Source organism: Pieris brassicae, chromosome 7 (genome assembly GCF_905147105.1).
Source record: "Pieris brassicae chromosome 7, ilPieBrab1.1, whole genome shotgun sequence".
Classification (NCBI taxonomy): Eukaryota; Metazoa; Arthropoda; class Insecta; order Lepidoptera; family Pieridae; genus Pieris; species Pieris brassicae.
The window spans coordinates 16,118,575-16,140,641 of record NC_059671.1 but is presented as its reverse complement, the minus strand read 5'-3'; the positions used below and the strand labels follow the sequence as shown (position 1 = coordinate 16,140,641).

Sequence of the window (22,067 nt, the reverse complement as noted above, 5' to 3'; positions counted from 1 at the left end):
ATGCAAATCATTTGATACATCGATCTTCATGGTGATCATCAAATTCGCCTGGTATACTTTTGTCTTTATAGGTACGTACTTATTATTATTACAACTGCAAACGTTAAGTTCAAGTAGCAACAATTGCCAGTAAACAGTAAACAAGTTTATTAAGTCTTTAAAAAATTAATGTTCATGGTTAAAGCAATAACATTATAATTTTTAGCGATATATTAGTTGTCTTTGAATTCGGGTTGCGAGCGGTCGCAAGGTGAGTAACATTTGTGTTTAAAAATATTTTAAAAACATTAATTGCTTCTGACCTTATCGATAAAGTAGGTTTAGGGACTTTGGCCAGCTTGTTTGTATATCATATATGGTATTCTATTTTGCAAATATTATTTTTTAATTATTTTAAACTAATGTAAATAATTGATATGGAATTGATACCATTACAATTTAACTAACAGACCAAGTTAGAAAAATTAAAATAATACCTAGTCCATAATGATTATTCGTATGACAAGCAACATATACTGTAGGAAAAATTTATTATGTTTTTCTTTTATTTTAATCACAGATATAAGATACATAAAATGGCAAACCTAAGACCATTAGCTAAGAGTTTGCAGGAAAAATGTGAAAAGGAATTAAATGAACAACCAGAAAGGATAGTTTCTGATATCAAAGCCATAAGAGACTGGCTTCAGAAACAACCTCACTTGCAAAGTGTAAAACCTTGTAAGTATAACTCGCAATTTACTCGAATAATAATCATTTATTAATTTTAAAAGAGTGATATTGTTTTCTATACAACTAGCCATTTGATTATGTATTTCAACGCCATCTGTTCGTTGTTGAGGAAACTATTTAAAAAGTAAGTTAATGGAAATGTAGCACCGTGCCATCTATTATTTTTGGATGAACTAATTTAAGGGTTGCAGTACACTTCCCGCGTCATCTGTGAATGATTTGTAGAAGTAACGTAACCGTTAATTTCTGATGAACTTAACACATACAACTACAACGACATCTATCAGTTACCTTGAGAACTATCATTAAAGAATTTAGTTCGTACGGTTGCGATGTAAAATATATTTTAATGGTATTTAGTCTTAGCAGTTTTGCATGTTTGCAATAGATTGATACATTTTAAAGAGTACTTGAGAAAACTGTTTTAAAATGTAAATAATCGGATTATTAAATGTTTTTAGCTGACCAATGGCTATTATCTTTTTTACGTGGTAACAAATTTAGCCTTGAAAGAACAAAGGAAAAGTTGGATATGAGTTATACTTTAAGGACTTTGGTGCCTGAGATATTTAAGAATAGAGATCCTTTAGATCCGAAACTTAATGAAGTACTGAGAAAGGGGTAAGAATTAAATATATGTATCTTACGAAGAATCAATAAACTAAGCATAAGTCCAGTATTTAGAATTTGGAATATTAACGCCTGATTAAAAAAATATTCCATTTGTAAAAATACTCTTGTACAGCATAAAAGCAATATGTATAAGCCTTATCATTTCGCTTGTAGCTATGTTTGATAAGTTTCAAATGTGTTTATTTTAACCTTCTCTCCTGAGAGAAGAGAGAGATAAGGTTTTTGCCGAAACAAATATTGATTTAGTTCTTAGACACAATAGCTGACTACCTGCCTATCAGTGAAATAAACACCTAATCGATATTTCTATGCGATTAGACGTGAAAGGCTGCCTCTAAATAATAGAACGATGCTTCTTTATTGGCTTAATTAAGTTATAGAAATGGCTCCTAAGGTCTGTTCAAATGTTTATAATTTTTATTTGTATCAAGGGCTATTTTATTTTTTTTTGGATTTCAGCTTGTTTTTGCCGTTGAAAAAATGTGCAAAAGAGGATGGTTGTCGTCCTATGTTTGTGCGGTTCAACTTTCGTGACGGACCCTTGATACCAGTCGAGCAGCTCATGAAAGTTGCTTTTATGATTGTCGAAATTATGATTCGAGATGACGACAATTTCCTTATATGTGGAGAGGTACATAACTTAATTTCCTAGAAATTTAGAGAATTTGCGAGTAGTTTTAAGTTAATCCATAAATAATAAAAAAAATATAAATTGACTATTATATTTACTGCAATATTAAGGCGTCCGTTGTACGGACATGCGGTCAGCTGATGGCGGGGTAACAGCAAGTGATGTGATGATAGAGCACCGCTTCGAAGCCACATCAGTATATTTATTTATATTATTTTAAGTCAACTTCTTTATCATTAATAATAAATACGGTTTAGTGCATGCTCACAGAAATCTTTACTTTTAGGTAACATATAAAATATTTCAGGAAACAATGTCTGAAATTTATAATTCTTTACGCCTTCCAGATTGAGCTGAAAAACATAGAAAAAATAGATGAATTTCTGTACTCCAGATAAATGCAAATTTAAAGAAAAAGGCAAAAAAGTCCCATTATTATTTTTGTTCGATTAACGAAGTCTCGGGCGTCAGCTAATTAATAATTAAGGTTAAATCTAGATGACGTATAGCTCGTTTTACAACTGTATTCAGGCCACAGAATATTTAATATAACTTACCTAAGTACTACGTTCGATGCTTAGCAAAGGCTTTGAAATTACCTACTCATTTTTATTTTGAACTCACTCACGTATTACAAGTTTAACAAAATGTTTGTGTCATATGTCATATGTCCACAAAAATCTTCACTTGAATGGTATGCAGAATGACAAACCGAGGCCCTAGCGCTGATTGTCTAATTATAAATAATTAATATCTTCCAGGAAGTGATAGTGGACTTAAAGAATATGGGAATGGCGGCCCTGAGTCTATGGACGCCGGCTTTAGCGAAAAAAATCGTAATGTCTTTTGAAAAGGCTTTGCCAGTTCGAATGAAAAACATACACATATTAAACCCACCTCCAGGATTGGAAACCGTATTAAATTTAATAAAGGCATTTATGAGTCAGAAATTAAAGGATAGAGTACGTATATTGAATCAAGTTTTTCTATATTTTGTGCCTGTTTAGGAAAATCTTTAATTGTGCATTATAAAATTATACTTGCAAAGTAGGATCAGATATGAATTTAAAGAAATAAATACAAATGCTCTAAATCAGTCCAAACACACCAACAAAATTGAGAGAGAGTATCTACGTTCATTCCACTGTTTCTGTGAAATTGTGTTTACGTTGTGGTGAAAGGAGACCGATTAGCTAAAGTGTTTAGACAGTGCAATGTTTACTGAAAATATTTTTTATATTTGAACATTCTATACATGTAATCTTAATTGAATATAGAAATTGACATACAGAAACAAGGTCTACATGAGAAATTTAGGAAGGATTTAGGAGGAAAGTGCTAGAAAGATTTCGCGCTTCGATGTTCACCTATTACCATTATATCAAATATGCTACATAATAAAATATTTATATAAATCATCAATAATATTTAAAACTTTCAGATTTTTGTATATGGCCAGAATTTGGATAGTTTTCATGAAAGATTTCCACAAGAGTTATTACCAGAAGAATACGGTGGGAACAATGGAACAGTACAAGATCTTTCTGGTGATTAATATTTTGTTTTTTTATGCAAAGAGTAAATAATTTCTGTGGATGTCATGCGTAATTGCCCTGGGCCAAAAGAAATGGCTTATTAATTATTAGTCCATCACGACATTTTATATGGTATTTGTATAACGAAGCGTAAATAATATCGAATTCTCTTGCGATTTCAATGTAAAATCCATAGCATACATCCCTGCGACATATAGGACAGGTATATCTGTTACTATGAGTTAGTTTTTAAAGGGTTTTGATAGTTAAAAATACACTAAAATTTAAGTATTTTACACTTATAATCCTTCTAGGTTTTATTTATGGCATTTTTTAATATAATTAAATTTTACAATTTAACAAACAGATTACTGGACAGGCATACTTGAGGGTAATCGTGATTGGTTCCTGGCCGAAGAGAAAGCGTATTCAGACGAGTCCCGAAGACCTGAAAAACCAAAGACAACCACTTCCCTATTCGGAGTTGATGGGTCCTTCAGAAAACTGGATTTTGATTAACAAAAAGATACAGCCGCACTCGCTACTCTGAATCGTTACAGAGGTTGTAAGCTAAGCTTAATCGTTTAGTAAGGTTTAAATATGATAACTATTGGAAGCGAATAATCTTTTAAGGCCCTTTAATTTTTCTAATTCAGTTGTTGCATTTCTTATTGAATTGCTGTTAAAACACAATTGTAATAAACTATTGGATAATTTAATCAACGACTCTGCTTAACGACTATTAAAGATAATAAGTAATACCAAAATTGATTTTTATTAATAACCTACTTAACGTACCTTACCTTCTTAGTAAATAAAAATGTATTACAAAGCCGACCCAATACCAAATAATACATACGTTTATAATAATAATACACACACCTATTTAAAACATAACTTACGTTAGTTATGTTTCGTTCTAAAGTCGGTTGAAAATGTATAAAGAGTTTGAGAATAAGATCTAACAATTACTAAACACGCACCCCACATAGACACGTTCCAAAAATTCTTATCAGTCGGTATTCAGATACAATCATGATATAATTCAGCATCAAAGATAGATTTGATGGACGAGTGACGTATGCATCTTATTATCGCGGTGACGGGGCGCGGGCGCCGTTACAGCCAGTTGTGCTGCGCTGTCGACGCGAGTGCTCGCTGCGCACTATACGTTTGCATTAATTGTGTTTGTTATGAACGCGCTTTCTCTATTCTTTCGGTGTGGGTGCAATACCTAAACTCATGCACGTCACCATGTCACAAGAAAACCTTAACGGCCCGGTCTTAAACGACCTTCCCTCGTCTGGTAATGTTTCGGAAAATGACGAAGTAGTATATAGAAAACACAGAAACACAGTGAAACAAATGGTTCTTCGGTTTGAAAGAACCGGTGTACATCTAGATGGTTCGTGTGAATCTTTGGAGAGGCTAAATAATCCGTTCTTAGGTAGTTTAACTAGAGTTGTAAGTCCTATTCCCTCTCATTTCCAGCATTTGTGTCCAGTGAAAACGCCACAAGATAGACATTCAAATGTTTCTGTAAATTCGATTCTATCCAATGTCTCCGAAGGAAGTTATGAGTCCAGCTCGTCTGGGTTCGTTTCGGATAGGAAGTCCTCATCATTAAAACCTCATAGGCCAGCTCCACCGCCACCACCTGCATTTAATGACAGTTCTTCAATTGAAAGTAAATCACCCTTACCTGAAGAAAAGTCAGTTAAAGAAAGACGATACTCCTTTGCTACTCCTTCTACATCACCCGTAGCTCAGCGAAGATCTCGTCAACCACCTGTCATAAGGAGAAAATCGTCAATCGCTAGCCAAGGGCATGGTGGAGAAACATTGTGGTCGTATGGTGTTAGGCAAAGTGATTTAGAGAAACTATTAAGACTTAAACTTTCGGAATCGTCGGATAATGAAGACGAAGTAAAACCTAATGTAATAGATACGTCGTCTAGTGGGAGTAGTAGTAGTTGTAGTAGTGATTCCAATGATAGTGATAAATTAAAGGAAGGGGAGGAGTATGTAGTAAGTAATGATGAATGCAAGGCAGATGCCATATCAACTGACCAATCAACGGATACATTAATGAACGATTATGAAAGTGATGAGGCAGATAATTTATCAGTAACATCTGCAGATCCCAGTAATTTTGACAATGTTAGCATTAAATCGATATCATCGTTTGACATGGTACCTTACCAAAAGTATGATAGCATTACGGTTTCCTCAGACGAGTTTGGCTCAGAGGTGTGCCATGCTCCCGACACTGAGTTTCTCACAGTGAGTGCAGTTAACGAGTGGTGTGTATCAAAGTCCGCGGAACCGGTATTATTACCAGTAGAATCAAAAAAGGAAAAATATCGAAGGTAAAGCACTGAACATTTATCTATATGCAATTTTCTAGTCTTTCATATTGAGTATTTCGCGTATATGATTGTGAATAGGTATGTGCGTATCTGATAATTTATCGTTTTACCAATGAAATGCTGATATGATTAGCGTGTCTTTGTTCTATTTCTTGTATCTAAGTGTCATGTTCTGATACTATTGGTTACGCTTGATATATGATACTCACTATAATGCATTCCAATACAAAAGATAGTATCAACAGATTGAATGGTATTAGTAATTGTTGATGAACACAATACAAGAGCAGAATTATAAATGCACACAAATAAACAACATTCGTAGTACGTACATATGTGGTTTCACCTTGATGTTTATTCATACGAGTCAGGCAGGTAGTTATCATAGCAGATTTTACCTATTGTTTTATTTAATATCTCTCTTTTGGCTTATTTTATCTATTTGAATTTTAAAGGGTGTAACGTTGGTATTTATTAAGGAGTTGCTACCTACATATCCACAAATTAAAGAACTTCTAAACTATGAAATATAATACATTAACAACAATCTAGAAAAAAATGTTTATCATGAGTCTTACCGCGTTTTATAGGTTTTTAGTGACTTTAATAATTAAGCTATTAGCTATTAGCGGATACAACTAACCTAAAATGTTATTTTAAATGTATTTTTCGTCACTATCGCACACGTTTACAAATGATGTAATGTCTATTTACTTAAGCCGTTCTCACTGTTCTCTCTTCACACGTAATTGAAAATCATTTGGCTCTTCAAAGCCATGAATTTTCTAAATATAACTTTATGAAAGTATGCTCCATATTTTTTGAAATTGTTTATTCAAGATCATGGTGTCTTCAATTATGACGTATTGTTTCACAGTAATTACTGATAGATAATGTTGTATTAAATACTTTATAATCTAAAATAATATTTTATATAACTTTGAAATCTAATTTAATAAATTATCTAATTTACGACAATTGTAATTGATTTAGAAAATATCTGTTGATAATTGACAACTGTAAGTTGGAATGCATAAATTTTAATCATATTCACTGTCTCTATTGTGTATGGATAATGCTACGAATAACGAACCTTTTACTAGAGTTATTTTCAAAATCAGTCCATTAGTTCTAGATATTACTTCATACAAATAAACTCACAGCCTGCTAGTCTACATTGCATATATTCGTAAATGTATTTCTCACTTAATTATTTTATTAGTTTCATAATTATTAAGGTAAAAAACCTTTTTTATAAAGATAAAAACAAATATATGTATAGCGATCTTATGTCAGTGTCAATTATTTTAAATTAATTGTTCTAAATAATACGCGCGGGCTATCTAAGCCAAGGTTATCTAAAATTGTCGATAAAATGTTAATGTACCTGCGCTTCAATTACAATTTTAATATCCTGACCTTCAAACTTACAAAACCAGAAATTTATATAAAACTTTACGTGAAAAATCTAATTTGTATTGTACTAAACAAAGTAAACAAAAAGCAGGCATGATCCTGTTTGTTGTTTAATAATAGAATAAAAATTACGTGAGAATTCCCACAGTTTTAATCTTGCTTAATAAGTTTAAGTAACGTTTCATTGAAATTAATCGAGTTGTATTTATATGAAAGTCTAACGTTATAGTTTTTGAAGACCGGTATCCCAATGGGAAACTACTAGGCCATAGAGCAGATTTTCTGCTTGTTTTTAAAATACGAATCATAAACAGTTATTGTTGTGGTTTCAAACCTAGAATAACACTTAACGTGCATACCATATCCGTTGTAATTGAAATGGATATTGGACAGGATCAATATTTTGGGTTTTCTGGGTGAAGAAATCTTTTTCCAATACCCTCTCTAATTTTACAGACGAATGACGGAACGCGTCAATGAGTTGATACACACAGAAAACGTGTACGTGGAACGACTCAGGCATGTGGTGGAGGATTACATTCCCGAAATGTCCCGGGAAGATATACCAATCACGCTTATGGGTATGAAAACAGACATTTTTGCGAACATTGAACGGATATGTCGGTTTCATGCTGAGGAATTCCTGCCCGCGTTGAGAGACTGCGAAAATGATCTAAGAAAACTTGGACAATGTTTTCGGAGATTTGTAAGTTATTTTAAGTTACCGAATTATGTATACAAGGAATGATCTTAGGGATATCGACGGAGATTTAGTTCCTTAAAAATACAGACTACCCAAATTTAACTTAATTGCAGTAGGTAGTTTGACGGTTGACATAGTCGTAGTGTCCGCTGTTTAAAACGATGTTTTGCGAATCCATGATGCAGAAATCACGTGGGTATTTCAATTTAGAAGCCAGTCTAGTTGACAAAATTCGATTCGTATTTGTAAACAAACGTAAAACACAATCTTCATGATCAAATACATAGTTTGTTTACATAGAAGTACTTAGCACGGTATAATTCTTAATTAAGCTTACTTGTAGTTAATGAGACACGAACAAATGGATATTTTTTATTTTTTCGAACAAAACCTCTTTGAAGGTAGAAAAAGATGGAAACTAAATAAGCTAACTTAATAATATATTTTTTTCTTTTAAAGAACAATGTTCGTTTTAAGTGTGTATTGTGTGTGGGTTGTGGTTGTTACTGGCCCTGGATCAGCATTATGCTGAGGTGTAGACTGTTCCACAGCGCTAGTCATTTTGTCAGAGACCGCAACAGCTAGTTAAAAATGTATTAATAATAATAGTGTTTGCCTGGAAGAGATCGCTCGAAAGCGATAAGGCCGCCAGTTGCCCTCCTTTTGATTTAATAATGTTCAATTTTTTTATATTGTAATGTAACGAAGTGTTAATAAATAAAAAAATAAATAATTGTAAAAGAATATAGTAAAAAAAATAAGAATAATTGTTAAGAAATAGATAAATAAAGCATTTTGGTGCTAAATATATAATCTAATGCTAAATAAATAAAGCATCAACTAATATTACATAGAAAAGGACATTGTAAGTTGTACATCAAATAAAAGCATTGTCTAATATACAGAAATGCATTATCATGATCACAAGGATATCGGTAAAAACGCTAATAATAGATTTCGATGGACTCGTTACAAAATAAATGGTGTCATGGTCCGATATTTAATGCGCGTGATTCTTTAGTTATCTTTTTAAAATTCTCTATTTACCAACTTTCACCTTCCCTATTTGTAGATGTAAAATTTATAACTACTTGTGGAATATATGGTCGGAATACATATATAATATTTATATGCGTCATATTATAATAAATATATAAATAATCTTGCGTTGATGTATAAAATGCGGTAAATATATTAAAATATGTTTATATATTAAACTCCACTGTTATTTGTTTTGATTTGTGAACAATGGTAATAGACATGAAATTAATACGGTTGTTAGTAATCAATGCATACTATAGATTCTTTATAGAAGTTAGTAGAACTAGGCCCTTGTAAATATCTAATTATGTCGCCAACAGTTTTCTGTACGAATTTTGACAAATTTCTCTAAAAGAGCGACTTTAGAAATGAACGGAGTGGGCTATTAGGTGTATCATTATCACCTGTTTTACTCGCAAAAATATAAGGTATTGCAAAGCCAAAAGGTATATGATCTGCTGAAAGGTAGGTTAGATGCAACGACAATCTAATCACCAGATCAGATAGATATTTATATAAGCTAATAATATTTTTTGTTTCAGGAACAAAAGTTTAATATGTATGTGATGTATTCTAGAAATAATAAACGAGCAACGAAACTTGTTTACGAACACAAGCATTTTTTCCAGGTAATCCTTATTTGCATTATTTTATCCACCTTTTAACGACTGTTTAAATGTCTACAAGCTTAGTTGCTCACGCATGTTATTAGAATAAACAAATATATAGATAAATATAGAAGTATCTTTCGAAATCGTGATTATGAGAGCTCGCTGGGAATGAAACACAAATACATTTCATGCTGTTTGAGGGATTACACTGAACTTGTTAAATAAATTTCGTAATTTTTTGGAACTGGCTTATACTTTTCTGATTCGTCGTAGACAGGTTTTAAGACAGGTCGGTTTCTTCACGATGTTTTCGTTTATCAAATTTCATTTCATTTGCGGTAATTTTTATGCGGTCAATAGAATATATTTTAAAATTGGTATAATTTCTAAAAAAACTTTTCTCGAACGAATTACAGCATTACCAAATATATAATTGTCTGAATTAAATGATTACCAAAATGCTATCAACGTTACTTAACGGATGTCAAACCAAGCTATCTAGTTATATATTTAGCGTAGTTGCAAAAATGGGGTTTTCCCGCATCAACATTACACAATAATCTGAACCGTTTATTGAGATAATGAAGAAATTTATTTGAAAGAATGTGAGATACATCACGAATTGTCACGAATACACATTATACTTCCTCATTCCACGCCACAACCCACGAATCGTATTTTGTTCGTATGTTTTTTTATATTAATTTGTTCCCGCGACTTCTATTGCTTGGTATTCGATGACAGCTGCCAGTTCGAATGGAGTATTGACAATTGGGGTAGATAATGGTAACTGGACTAGTGTGTGTGAAAGACTTTTTAACACTTCAACTAAAAAATGTATTACTTTTAAATTGAATAATGTTCGTATACTGGAGTATCTTGGTTTAATTAACTAAGCACTTGATTAAGGTTTCTACCTAATCGTGTAATTAAATATCATTAACATGAATATAAGCTAAATAAAATTATAAATTTCGGTGTAGTGAAAGCTCGTACTTCTGTCACGCGCCATTTCCTTGCTAACAAACTTCTCAGTCTAGTTAGTTGGATGAAATTCTGCTCCAGTAATTCCACATAATCGTGATCGCACATCCTATTATATTATTTATTAAATTAACTAATTAATTCATTTTTAATTCCACCGATCGTATATTGCGGATTATAATTTTTGTTTCATTCTTTTAGCTCCACAGATCACTTATTATGATTAAAATATAACCATAAGTGAAATAATAATATATCCAATCTGAGTAAAGCATTTTCTTATTTAATTATTATCATAACTATGAGATGAGTGATGAGTGATGAGCGATGAGTGATGATTGAGATTTGTGATCTTTAGAAACAGTTAAAACCTAGTTAGTTAAGTTGAATCCTTTACGTTTCTTTTATCTTCATTTCATATACACGGGCAGGAGGCTCACTTGAGGATAAGCGATACAGCCACCCATGGACACTAACATTGCCAAAAGGCTCGCAAGTGCCAAATATTTTACAATTTTTGTATTATATAATAAACATAATCTTTCTGACTAATATAAGCTCAGCCAAGTTCTTGTTCAATGAGCTCATAAGGATTTAAACTTACTTTAAATTAAAGTAAGAAGTTTAACAATGTACTGGGATTGCTAAATTGTCTAGTATATGGTACTCGATCCCCACCAGAATTGCTCCTATTCAGAGACTGGATAAGTAATACCCACTTAAACCACCTCGGGTAATGAAGTACCTATTATATATATTATAATATGATATGTTACCAACTAAGCAATGAAGGCACTCTGTTTATTTATTTTTTGTATCGCGCCTCATATAATCTTTTTTTTGCAGCGACGACAATTAGAGTTGGGAGATAGATTAGATCTCTCTAGCTATCTTTTAGAGCCGGTTCAAAGGATACCTAGGTATAAGCTATTTCTTGACGACCTCGTGAAAACTTACATCAATTACGAAAATGAGAGATGTGAGTCCGACTCTAGAATATCTAAATTAAGTGTGGATAGTGACGAGACAGGTGGAAGCAACGGAGAATCTGAAAGCGATGAGACGCCTTTAGAAAGTTTAAAACTAGCGAAGACTATGATCGAGTGTGTTCTAACAGCGGTTGACGGAATTATGGCATTGGAGAACATAAGGGACTGCCCTGTAAGTAAATAATTTCTTACGCAATTTCCCTACAACGAATAAAGCTTTTTATACTAAATCACTGTCTGTTGATAAGGACCACATTGGGTCTGCCGCGTATACTATACATATATGAACGTGGTGCATTGTACGATTTAGAAGAAACAAAACTCACCTTTTCCAGGCGTTAATTGTTGGGCTCTACTTTAAATTGGTTTCTATGTGAAAAATAATTGTTTATTTGACACTTCGTTGGAAAAATTAGTATAATTAAATAACTGAGCAACCACTGCAAGAAAAAAATAAAATAATGAGAGCACCAGAAGTGCGCCATTAAAACTAAGATCATATAGTTTTGATCTTAATTTTAATAATAATTTAAATATAAAAGGAATAACATAAACAATTATAACCAAGCTCGTTAAGTATTCAACATTATTATATTAGAAACTGTAGTGTGTATTTTGTTATATACGCTATGCTATAGTTTCATCAACATCCTTTTTTATATATTAATAATTCCAAATGTAAATATACTTATGTTAATCATTACCTGAAGTATGTAATCGGATTTCTAATAATCGATAAAGGCTTTATAATATATGAACGTTATCGATTTAATTTGTTAAAAGTGTTTTATGTTTCATGTTTAATTTAAAAAGGAATGTTAATTAATGTTAAGTGGTAATAAAAAAGCTACAAGAGTAAACAAAATAACGGGTATTGACACATAATAGCTTGCACAAATGGAATTTCTTATCGTTTTCTGACAATTCATTGAGTGACACACAATGCTTTATGGACATATCTGATTTCTGATCTGTGTTATTGGTATTTTTTTTAAAGAGGTTCCAACCTTTTGTTCCAGACTCATTTGTTCAAGTCCCATGTTCTACAACGTCAATCAAACTTGTATCTAGTTTGAAGAGTGATTAACATTTTTTCTATATGAAGTATGATATTTGACAGGGCTCGAGGCGAGATTATGGACCTAATACTTTGTAGTTATATATAAAAAAGTTTCAATTGGGCCATAAAAAGAGAAATATTACTTCACAGGAACTTCGAACATACGACTTCTGCGTTGAGAATCTAGGCTGGATAGTTACCATTTCGTGACATTCTTCTAAAATCATTTTCGTATAAAAATCATTTTCACACAAATAAAAGCTAAAATTTAGCTTAGAAGTTGAAGGGGCTTGTAGCTATAATATATAAAGAAAAATAAACCAGCTATCGAGAACTTAATGGCAACTTGTTACCGTTCTCATATCTATCAATATCTATTAAGAATCTGAACAATAAAGTAATACATTTTCCAGCCACATTTGAACCTGTTGAATCAAGGCAGATTGCTAAGACAGAGTGAGTTCTACGCGATGGACAACGCGCGCCGGCGGCGACAACTCATGAGAATCTTTTTGTTTGACAAATTGGTGCTCATTACCACTGTTTATAGAAAGGTTTGTCATTCTACTATAAAATATATTTTTACTTTATTCTGAGAATTGTTTGGCTGAGTTTGCTGCTGACTTTGTAGTTAAGCCTTTTCTATTCCATTCTATAATATGTAAAAAGGTTATGACTCAAATGAGTGTTACCTTTTACCAGTACATGAATATTATAGGTTATTTATTATTATTGTAAATAAGAATTTACCTTTATATATTTATTTCGTTCCAAAGTAAAACGTTGATTCGATTGACATCTTCAGTTCCACTGTTGGGTCTAATAGTAGCTGTTAATAAATAAATAAATTTAAAAGGACGTTTATTGGAAAGACCGCCGCCACCTTCACGAAGATCCTGATTTCACCTGCTACTCGCATATATCAACACATGCTCACATTCAAAAAGTTACTATGTATTTCAAAACGCAATAAGTACGATTCATTTTGCATGCAAAATTACTTCATATGCGATAACACAAATTGTTTTATAATAAAGAAAATTCATGTATGTCGTTCCTTTAATAATATTTTCAAAATTGCAGCAAATTCCAAGAAAGCTAAGCGTTATTTAATTCGCAATAAAGATTATTTGTACCATCAAGTCCCAGTTATTTAAAAAAAATTATAAACAATCTTAACGTAAACAATTTATAATGAATCATCATATGACTCATGAATCTGATATTATATCAAATGGCATTAAAAATTAATACAATTTATTCCATATCAGTTTCCACTACTGGTATATTTAATAGTTTTTAGTACCGTAATGTGCAAGATAATATGAACTGTTAATATTAGCTGGATTCGGATTTTGACAATTAGGGACGTAGCGTGAAGTCTTAACGTTTAGCGTCTGAGTATTACCCTTAGTTCCTACTAATTTATCTCTGAGTTTCGGTCTTAGAATATGTAGGCATTGTTCTTACATCAAGTCTCTTTCACCAGGGTTATTACTTCGTCCAGTATTTATAGTCTGATAGAAGTATTTTCCAATCTTTACATACCTTAAGGGAGCGTACAAGTATTACGTCACGCAATTTTTGGAGATTCTTGACCCCCCCTCCATGAAAGGCGCCGTAACGTTTCTGCATCCAATAGTAACACAGTTCGTGACCAACCCCATTGACTCTTTATAACTACCACTAAACATTATGTGGTGTAAAGTACTGGAAAGTGGAAAATAATATTAACAATAACGCGTAATTCAAATTCAATCCCCGCCCGGTAGCGATTTCATTGTGGTTCTGATTATTATATTAAGATATTCTCAATAGTACTTAGCGATTTCATTTATATTAACAAAGTTTATCCCTGTACGATACATCATAAATATGTTTCCATTTCATCCTCCACCATCTGGCCTCACAGCGTTTTCTGTCCCACACCACCTCTTTGTAAAACCAGCTGCCAGTAGAAGTATTTCTAAACCGATATGATTTCAATATCAAGAAAAGAGCGTACCATTTCCATGAAAGGTGTCGTATTAAAAGTGATCCGCTTGCTCGTTTGCCTCCTACCCTATAAAAAACATTTTAATTATAACACTTGTAAATGGTATTTATTGATTAAAATATATCAAAACTAACTTTTTTGCCTATTTGTGCTTCGGCGTGCATTATTATTTTAATTTATTAATAAGATATCTTAGTATTATTTATTAAATGTCTTAAACTGTTAAAGGTCACTAAAGTATATTAAAAATATATATACTGAGACCAACACAGAGTATAAATTTAATATCTAATTGTCTTACAGAAAATTTCAAATGAAACATTAGTTTTAACAGTATTTGCCCCCTGCCTCATTTTGTCTTTAGTCAACGACAAGAGACATCCTTAGTATATTTGAACAGTAATTTGCCGTTCAATAATCCTTATCATTAATTCAAATAAGAATCATAGAGATAAAAACGCCGGTCGACCTTATCCTACTAAAATTACGTTCGTGACCAAAATGTTTAATTCATTACGGATTATTGGACTGTATAGACTTTGAGACGACAATTCTCAGAAATAAAAGTACCTTTTACGTAGATACTTGCACTTATTGCTTATAATGAAATAGTGGGAAGATATTACAAAAATAGTTTATTACGCGACCGCGCCTCGGTGGCGTCGGAAGTTTTCGCAGACAGAGAAATTGTTCGGACTTGTTTTAGTCTAGATCTCGTGTCGTAAGGGAAAAAATAAAATTCTCTTAATATGCGAAATCGAAATGTTTTTCTCTTTTAAATACATAGTACTACTGTAATTTACTTTTCTTGTTAAGCAATGTACAGAATTAAAGGAAACACATTCAAATTGATATATTTTATATAATATCTCAATGAAAAACTTGCGTGTATCTCTTAAAGAATATATATATAGGCTGGCTATATATTTTAAGTGCATTAGTAGAATTTCAGTTTTATTTATTAGCAGCCTTATTTGTCTTATCAATACATTAACAACAACAATTCACACGCACATTGATTCATAAATATCTCTGTAATCAAAAGTTATTCTTTGTTCAGAAGCATTGCTCGTTGTAATAAATTAAGACATTAATATATCAATACCAGCTTAGCATACATTATTTTCATAAAACTTATAATGTATGTAATTTTCCAGCAATTGACAGTCGAGTTCTTTATATACAAAGATCATATACCGGTCGATGATCTTGGTATAACGGCAAAAGAGCACGACCAATACAAATTCAGCATTTGGTACAAGCAGAGGAATCTCAAGTCTTATAAACTTGAGACTAGGGACCCAGTCATTCGGAACGGCTGGGTGGAAGAGATCACCTCACTGCTTTGGGAGCAGGCGATGCAGAAAAAGGGTATGTTTTCATTCAGAGGTTATAGTTATAAGCTTTAATTCAAATTTGAATGGTGATTGAATATAGATTTTTAATTAACTGTCTAGAGATTCAATTAACTCTCTTATTTAACTTCTTTACTGCGATATATGTATAACTTTAGTCAAACAAAAGGCCATTAAAAAATAGTGTCAATAGCCTTAGCGTAAATCATAATAAAAAATAAATATATGCTTCATAGTCCACAACCATGATGCGTGGAAAATTTCATTCAACGTCTTACAATAGTGCTTAGAAATTGGTTATGAAATATACTGCATTAATATATATCTAAACTCAAAAATATAATCTGCTCAATGCTGCAAAAAATATAATCTGCAAAAAATTTATGAAGCAGTTCTGTTATTTCAACAATTTTATTATTATCACTATTAATTTCATTATGTGTATAATTCATTATATGAATATTAACCATTAGAGGGTATATTTCCGCGGCAAAACGTAGGCATATATTTTCTAAATAATTTAACAAGACATCAATAAATTTGTGATATTATTATTACGTGAATGCCAAAGTCAACATTACTGTTTGTTTATTTGTCACTCCTCCACGAAACCATTGAAAGTTTATATAAGTAAGCATTGAACACATAATATGTTTGTTTGGATTTCATTTTACATCGACTGATTCGCAAACCGCATTACACGATTTATTTGTTGAATTATTATTAACAGTGTTCATTTTACGCTTCACTAGCGTTGCCCTGACTTGACGTAATAAAGCCATCCGTGGCTTTGCTCGCGTATTTTGCCTTCGCGGAAATTCACTAAGCAGAAGTATTGTTATGTGTTTATTTGCACTGCTTTTGTATGTGCAAATAAAGTGGCGCTTCTTGCGTGTATCAGATTTAACCAACAATAGTGCAAACCGTTTAAAAGTGGCCAAATTTTATAAGCAATCTATCATCACAACACCAACTGAACTTCTTTTTCTTTGTTACATAGAACCGCTTAACCGCGAGCAGCAAATTTCATATCGATACCCATCACATTTGTGCCGTAAAGAGTGCAGCTTAACTTCACTAATCAGTACACAAAGCTGTTTGATTGTATTAACATAAAGAATGTTATACGCATCTGGTCCAAGTTAATGCGAGAAAACTTTTTAATTGGTCGTCATCTGCTCCCGTCTTGTACGTGACAAGGGAGGGTTATCTGGTGACGCATGCGCGGTCGTTGACTTGTTTTATTGCCATGTGCACTTGATGCGTCTGCGCTTATGGGAACGGCAGGAAGTGATTTTTTTAATATTAAAGATTAATTAGCAAAGCGGATGCTTTACGTAAGAGAAATGGCTCTTTTAAAATTAATTTTCACAGTCATACACAGCGTAGTTTGGTAACGAGTTAACGGATTTTTAAGCCAGAAACACAGTAAAGATTTTAATAAAGATACAAACGGAATCGAAAAACAGTCATCCGCTGACCTATACGTAAATCAGTAATTAACTAATTAGACATTGGATAGGTATATTGCATCGTAGCTTTGTTTTTAATTATTGATTAATATGGTCCATTAACTCTTAACAATCTTACAATAACAATATTAGACCTTAACAATTTAATGCTAGCGTATATTGCAAACATGTTTATTTTATATCAAAATTTAAGAAATTTTAAGTGTTTATACGAAGAAAATAATATCCATACTGGTATATTGGTATAAAACCGGGGAAAAGCCTGCGTTCGAGAACGAATTTATCGTGACAACATAAATTTTAATTTACTCCTACTAATTTCTTTAAAGCAAAGACTGTTTTGAAAAACAATAGCCTTTTGTTTTGTAAAATTACGTCGGTGCCATAGGAAATATGTCACCGAGTGACTCATGAAATATCGAAGTAACTGATTAGCCGATCGGTAAAAACTGGTTCGTTTTTGTTCTAAATAGAAAATTTGCAAGCATCAAAAGATCAGGTCATTCTAAACTCTAGATACTCGATTATACTTACGAATTTGTGTGAATTTGTGAATACATGATGAGGGCTGATTTTAATTTTCGATGAGTACTTTTATTGTTTATTATACGAAGTACAGTATAGGACAGACACAGTTCAGAGTGTATTTTTATACATGTCAGTGGCTTGAAATAAAGCAAAACCATACGTATAAATTATGATATAAAGCTGGCTAAATAAATTTGTAATTGTACTTTTTTTATTTCTATTTATTTGGGCTGGGCTAACTGCTAGTCATATACTCGGTGTTATAACTAATTCCTGTGTTAGTATTTGAAATAATCAGTAGTATATGATATGCCAAGATGATACCGTACAATGGATTGGCAAAATTGATGTGTATCAAATGTTAGCTTACAAACAAGACCTGTTTCCGTTGTTATTAGGTTTCAATATGAGTACATTATTTGGACAATACTGGATTATACAATCTAGTCAATAATAAGCATCAATTTGGTTTCTATTAAATGTGTCTTTTGATAAGTGTGTTTATATTTATTAGTAGGAGTTGAATTATATATAACCTGTAACGTACACACGACCATATAACACGAATTATCAATCATAAAGCGAAAAGAAACGAATTACGTTACGATTTGCTATATCTCATAATAGAAAAAAATAGTTGAACTCTTTTAACTGAAGTGCTATTACGTGTCTAGGTAAAATAAGACAGGTAACTACTTAAGTTAAAACTTTGCAATTCGATTGATTTAGTTTTGGTGGATAAGCGCTGATATTTAGCAAAGGTCTACACCATCCACATCAGAGGCCGTCAAGCCGGATAATTGTGTGAATATAAAACTGTTCCAATTTTATTAGGCCATTATCAAATAGGTACGTTTACACTCAGGTTTACGTCAGGTTGATACTAATAGGATATTTAAAGATTCACTGAGGCCCTTTACTAAACATTATCGGCCTTATCAGCCGTGTTATCACACATATTTAGTCAGGTGCGACCTCGACATGATATTTGTCTCTGTACCTGCAGATATTTAAAATGCATTGCGATAATTATAAAAACAAGTATCTGAAGATACTGTACCAGCCTTTTACTGGACTTTGGCTTTGCCACTTTGAGAGGAAGCGATGTATTAATAAGACAGATAAATTAATAACATTATTATAAAACAACATCTTACACCTATTCACACATATTTAAAATTACTCTTGAGGGCTGGCAGTGTATCGCGCATCTTCAGGTATTATAATTTGGAACAGCCACGTGAGTCGTGTCAGCAGTTGGTCAATGTTCAAGTGAAATCTGAACACAAATTATAATTTAAAAATCCAGTCCGCTTCAACCCTTAGTCTTGGCCTCATATTTCAGTGTCTGTTTCGTGATAATTTGTTTTTGTAGTAAACAAGCAGTCGACTTTTTGGGGCTAAAAAATAATGATTTTCTCATGACGTTTTTCTTTACTGTGCGAACGTCTGTTAAATCCACACAGAAAGAGAAGTCCATTGGTTTAAAGTTGGGGTTTGATTCTATAAGATGAGAGATTAGCCATCACCACTCCTATATGTAAAGTTTAAAGTTACTCTTGTAATTTGTATGATACCTAAGATTTTTTCCGTTTAGCATTTGTGAGAAATAATTTGTTTTAATATATTTCAGAACTTTTGCTTCAACAACGTAAGAAGAGGATATCCATGGTATCAATGGACAGCCAGAACTCAACGGAAACAGATGGCAAAGATGACAAATGTGAGCATTAATTCTAGTTTCACAAACATCTCAATTTAAGGAAATTGTGATAATTAGAATACTAATTTAATTGTACAAATAAGTGGGAATTGAGGCACTTGTCGCTAAAATATTAACCTATTAATTATTAGTATTTTTCCTCCAGGTTTTATAGACTTCGTTTTCGTCAAAATGCACCAATAAGTTACTTTGTAGGTCAGTAGAAATTTAGAACACACGCTTTTTGGTTTGTTTTTCTTCTTCTTTCTTAAAAGTTTTAAACCACTTTTAAATGGGTTTTCTTTATGGTTTGGGAATGTTATAACTTTTTTATTTTTAATAATTATTTTTGGCTGTCTGTGGTTCCGCTTGGTAAATAATAGTACTATTTTACATCCTTATAATCTGATACGTGTAATAATGAAGTAGGAGCTGATACAATCTAATATATAAGACAATCTAAGAAGCTGGTATTATCTGCGGTTTGCGTTCGATTCTGGCAAGTAATAGATGTTTTAGATAGGAAAGTTCACTCTACGTGACAGCAGTAGTGGGTAACAAAAAAAAACTAAAATAACAATACAGATGTAATCATTTAGTGGTTGATATAAACTGTGGATATGGACAATAATACTTTAGAATTAGACACGTGATTCAGTGTGACCTAATGTCAAGGATTTCTTATTCTTATTTTTGTATATCTCTCATATCAAATATTCATTGAAACTATAGCGATCATGAATATTCTAGAAAGCATGGCCATTTTGTCATGGACTGAAAATAGTTGGATTTCTACGTAAAGTAAATAAATAAATAAAAATGTGTTTATTCATTCATATGCATTACAATGTTTAAGATTTGGGAATCCTGTGTCAGTATTCCCAGCTCTAACAAACTTAATTATAAAGTTCTTAAAATATATATTATATATATGAATATGTCATTTAATTACATATTTAATTTTATTTATTATTGTTTTTTTTTAAAGCGAGAATGCGTGCCTGAGTGACTGCACGTGAGTGAATCAGTAAGTGTATGGGCACAAGTGAGTCAGTGAGTGAGTGAGTGAGGAAAGTTTTTAAATTCAAATTGATATCTGTTTATAGAGTGTCCTCAATTAATATGCCTTACTGTTACTACTACTGTTTGATATTTAATAGTACTTAAATAAGAACGTTATCGTACATTTGTTTGCCAGTCTATCTGTGTTACTTCGCTTTCTTTCTTTGAAACTTAAATGTTTTTTATAGAAGATGTGCAAACGGGCAAGAGACTTACCTCATGTTAAGTAATACTGCCCATGGACACTTACAATGCCAGAACGTTCGTTCACACACTTATGAAAATTGACAATTCGTTGAATTATCTCGAACTAAGACATGGCGATGGAAATATAAAGCAATTGTTCTTTCATTTCAGACAATTCCCTCCGAGGCGTGCCCGGCGAGGTTCGTTGTTCTGGGGACAAGAAAGTTCGCAGAACAACCTGGTATTGTGAATGAGGTTATCTGTGTGGTGCAACTGAATTACTAAGCCTTTACGAGAGTAAAGTATTATACATTATTTTGCCAAAGAATGCTGTCATTAGCCAAAGTCAACGGGTAGCAGAACGTATATATTCATTCAGATATTACTTACTCAGTAAAAATGTTTAGCAGTGGAGATATATCGAATGTGGCATAGGCAAAAATTATAATCGTCTTACGAAATTATGCGCCTTAACTACATTCCGTTGTCACGCGAAAAACTTTCTTGCATCAGTACAAAATGTGCAGATGTACTCTCAACGTATTTTCAAAGCAAAAGCCTGTAGCTTCTTCCAAAGATTAATTTTAATCGATTTGCAATAAAAGCTCAACTGTACATTCAAATATATATTTTTATTATAATACTAAATGCTAGTGTGATGTATTTAAGAAGAGTCATAACAGTCATTATGATTAGAGTAAGATGAAATGTATCTTTGTTATTGTAAATTATTATTATACTTGTTATAAATTTGCTATAGAGTATCGTTAAGCTTAAAAATAGTAATTGTTTTATTTCAAACTAAATATATAAACCAATTAAAATAATTTGTATATTTTATTATAATCAGTATACTGTATGTAAGTGTTGCAAAGCCATTTTATTACAATCTAAATAGTAGTGTTAATAGTAGTGGGATGAGAATTGTTGACATTTATGAATGTATGAAAACACAAAAGTAACACATTTCCAAAAAGTCATTTAAATTTATTATAAATATTTATTTATTGGGACTATATACAGCTCGGCATTTACTATATTACACTTCCAGTGGGTTTGATT

At 32.1% G+C, this 22,067-nt stretch overlaps 2 protein-coding genes across 6 annotated transcripts; both read left to right on the top strand.

Annotated features, from left to right (window-relative positions):
* Positions 1–180: 180 nt before the first annotated feature.
* On the top strand, positions 181–4,278 carry LOC123711597 (alpha-tocopherol transfer protein-like). Its single transcript, XM_045664210.1, has 7 exons — positions 181–250; positions 560–720; positions 1,194–1,353; positions 1,825–1,996; positions 2,758–2,958; positions 3,438–3,543; positions 3,899–4,278. The coding sequence occupies exons 2-7, from the start codon at positions 576–578 to the stop codon at positions 4,048–4,050; spliced, it is 936 nt and encodes a 311-aa protein (XP_045520166.1). The 5' UTR covers positions 181–250; positions 560–575; the 3' UTR covers positions 4,051–4,278.
* Positions 4,279–4,672: 394 nt separating this feature from the next.
* Positions 4,673–21,692, top strand: LOC123711707 (triple functional domain protein-like). Of its 5 annotated transcripts, XR_006754002.1 has the most exons (10): positions 4,673–5,900; positions 7,773–8,022; positions 9,603–9,689; positions 11,502–11,816; positions 13,118–13,258; positions 15,858–16,071; positions 19,689–19,778; positions 19,924–19,973; positions 20,746–20,784; positions 21,177–21,689. XR_006754002.1 is itself a non-coding variant. In XM_045664420.1 (9 exons), the coding sequence occupies exons 1-8, from the start codon at positions 4,774–4,776 to the stop codon at positions 19,959–19,961; spliced, it is 2,262 nt and encodes a 753-aa protein (XP_045520376.1). In that variant the 5' UTR covers positions 4,673–4,773; the 3' UTR covers positions 19,962–19,973; positions 21,177–21,689. The 5 variants fall into 5 exon arrangements, 4 of the variants coding, with proteins under 4 accessions (XP_045520376.1, XP_045520378.1, XP_045520375.1 ...); XM_045664420.1 differs by lacking the exon at positions 20,746–20,784; XM_045664422.1 differs by lacking the exons at positions 19,924–19,973; positions 20,746–20,784 and having other exon boundaries at positions 4,673–4,936; positions 5,023–5,900; positions 21,177–21,687.
* Positions 21,693–22,067: the final 375 nt, after the last annotated feature.

Excerpts from the sequence above, each read along its gene's own strand:
- LOC123711597 (XM_045664210.1), top strand. The coding sequence starts at position 576 with ATGGCAAACCTAAGACCATTAGCTAAGAGTTTGCAGGAAAAATGTGAA. Across the intron at positions 2,959-3,437 it reads GTCAGAAATTAAAGGATAGA|ATTTTTGTATATGGCCAGAA; the intron begins GTACGTATATTG and ends TAAAACTTTCAG. Across the intron at positions 3,544-3,898 it reads AACAGTACAAGATCTTTCTG|ATTACTGGACAGGCATACTT; the intron begins GTGATTAATATT and ends TTTAACAAACAG.
- LOC123711707 (XM_045664419.1), top strand. The coding sequence starts at position 4,774 with ATGCACGTCACCATGTCACAAGAAAACCTTAACGGCCCGGTCTTAAAC. Across the intron at positions 8,023-9,602 it reads GACAATGTTTTCGGAGATTT|GAACAAAAGTTTAATATGTA; the intron begins GTAAGTTATTTT and ends TTTTTGTTTCAG. Across the intron at positions 13,259-15,857 it reads TTACCACTGTTTATAGAAAG|CAATTGACAGTCGAGTTCTT; the intron begins GTTTGTCATTCT and ends GTAATTTTCCAG.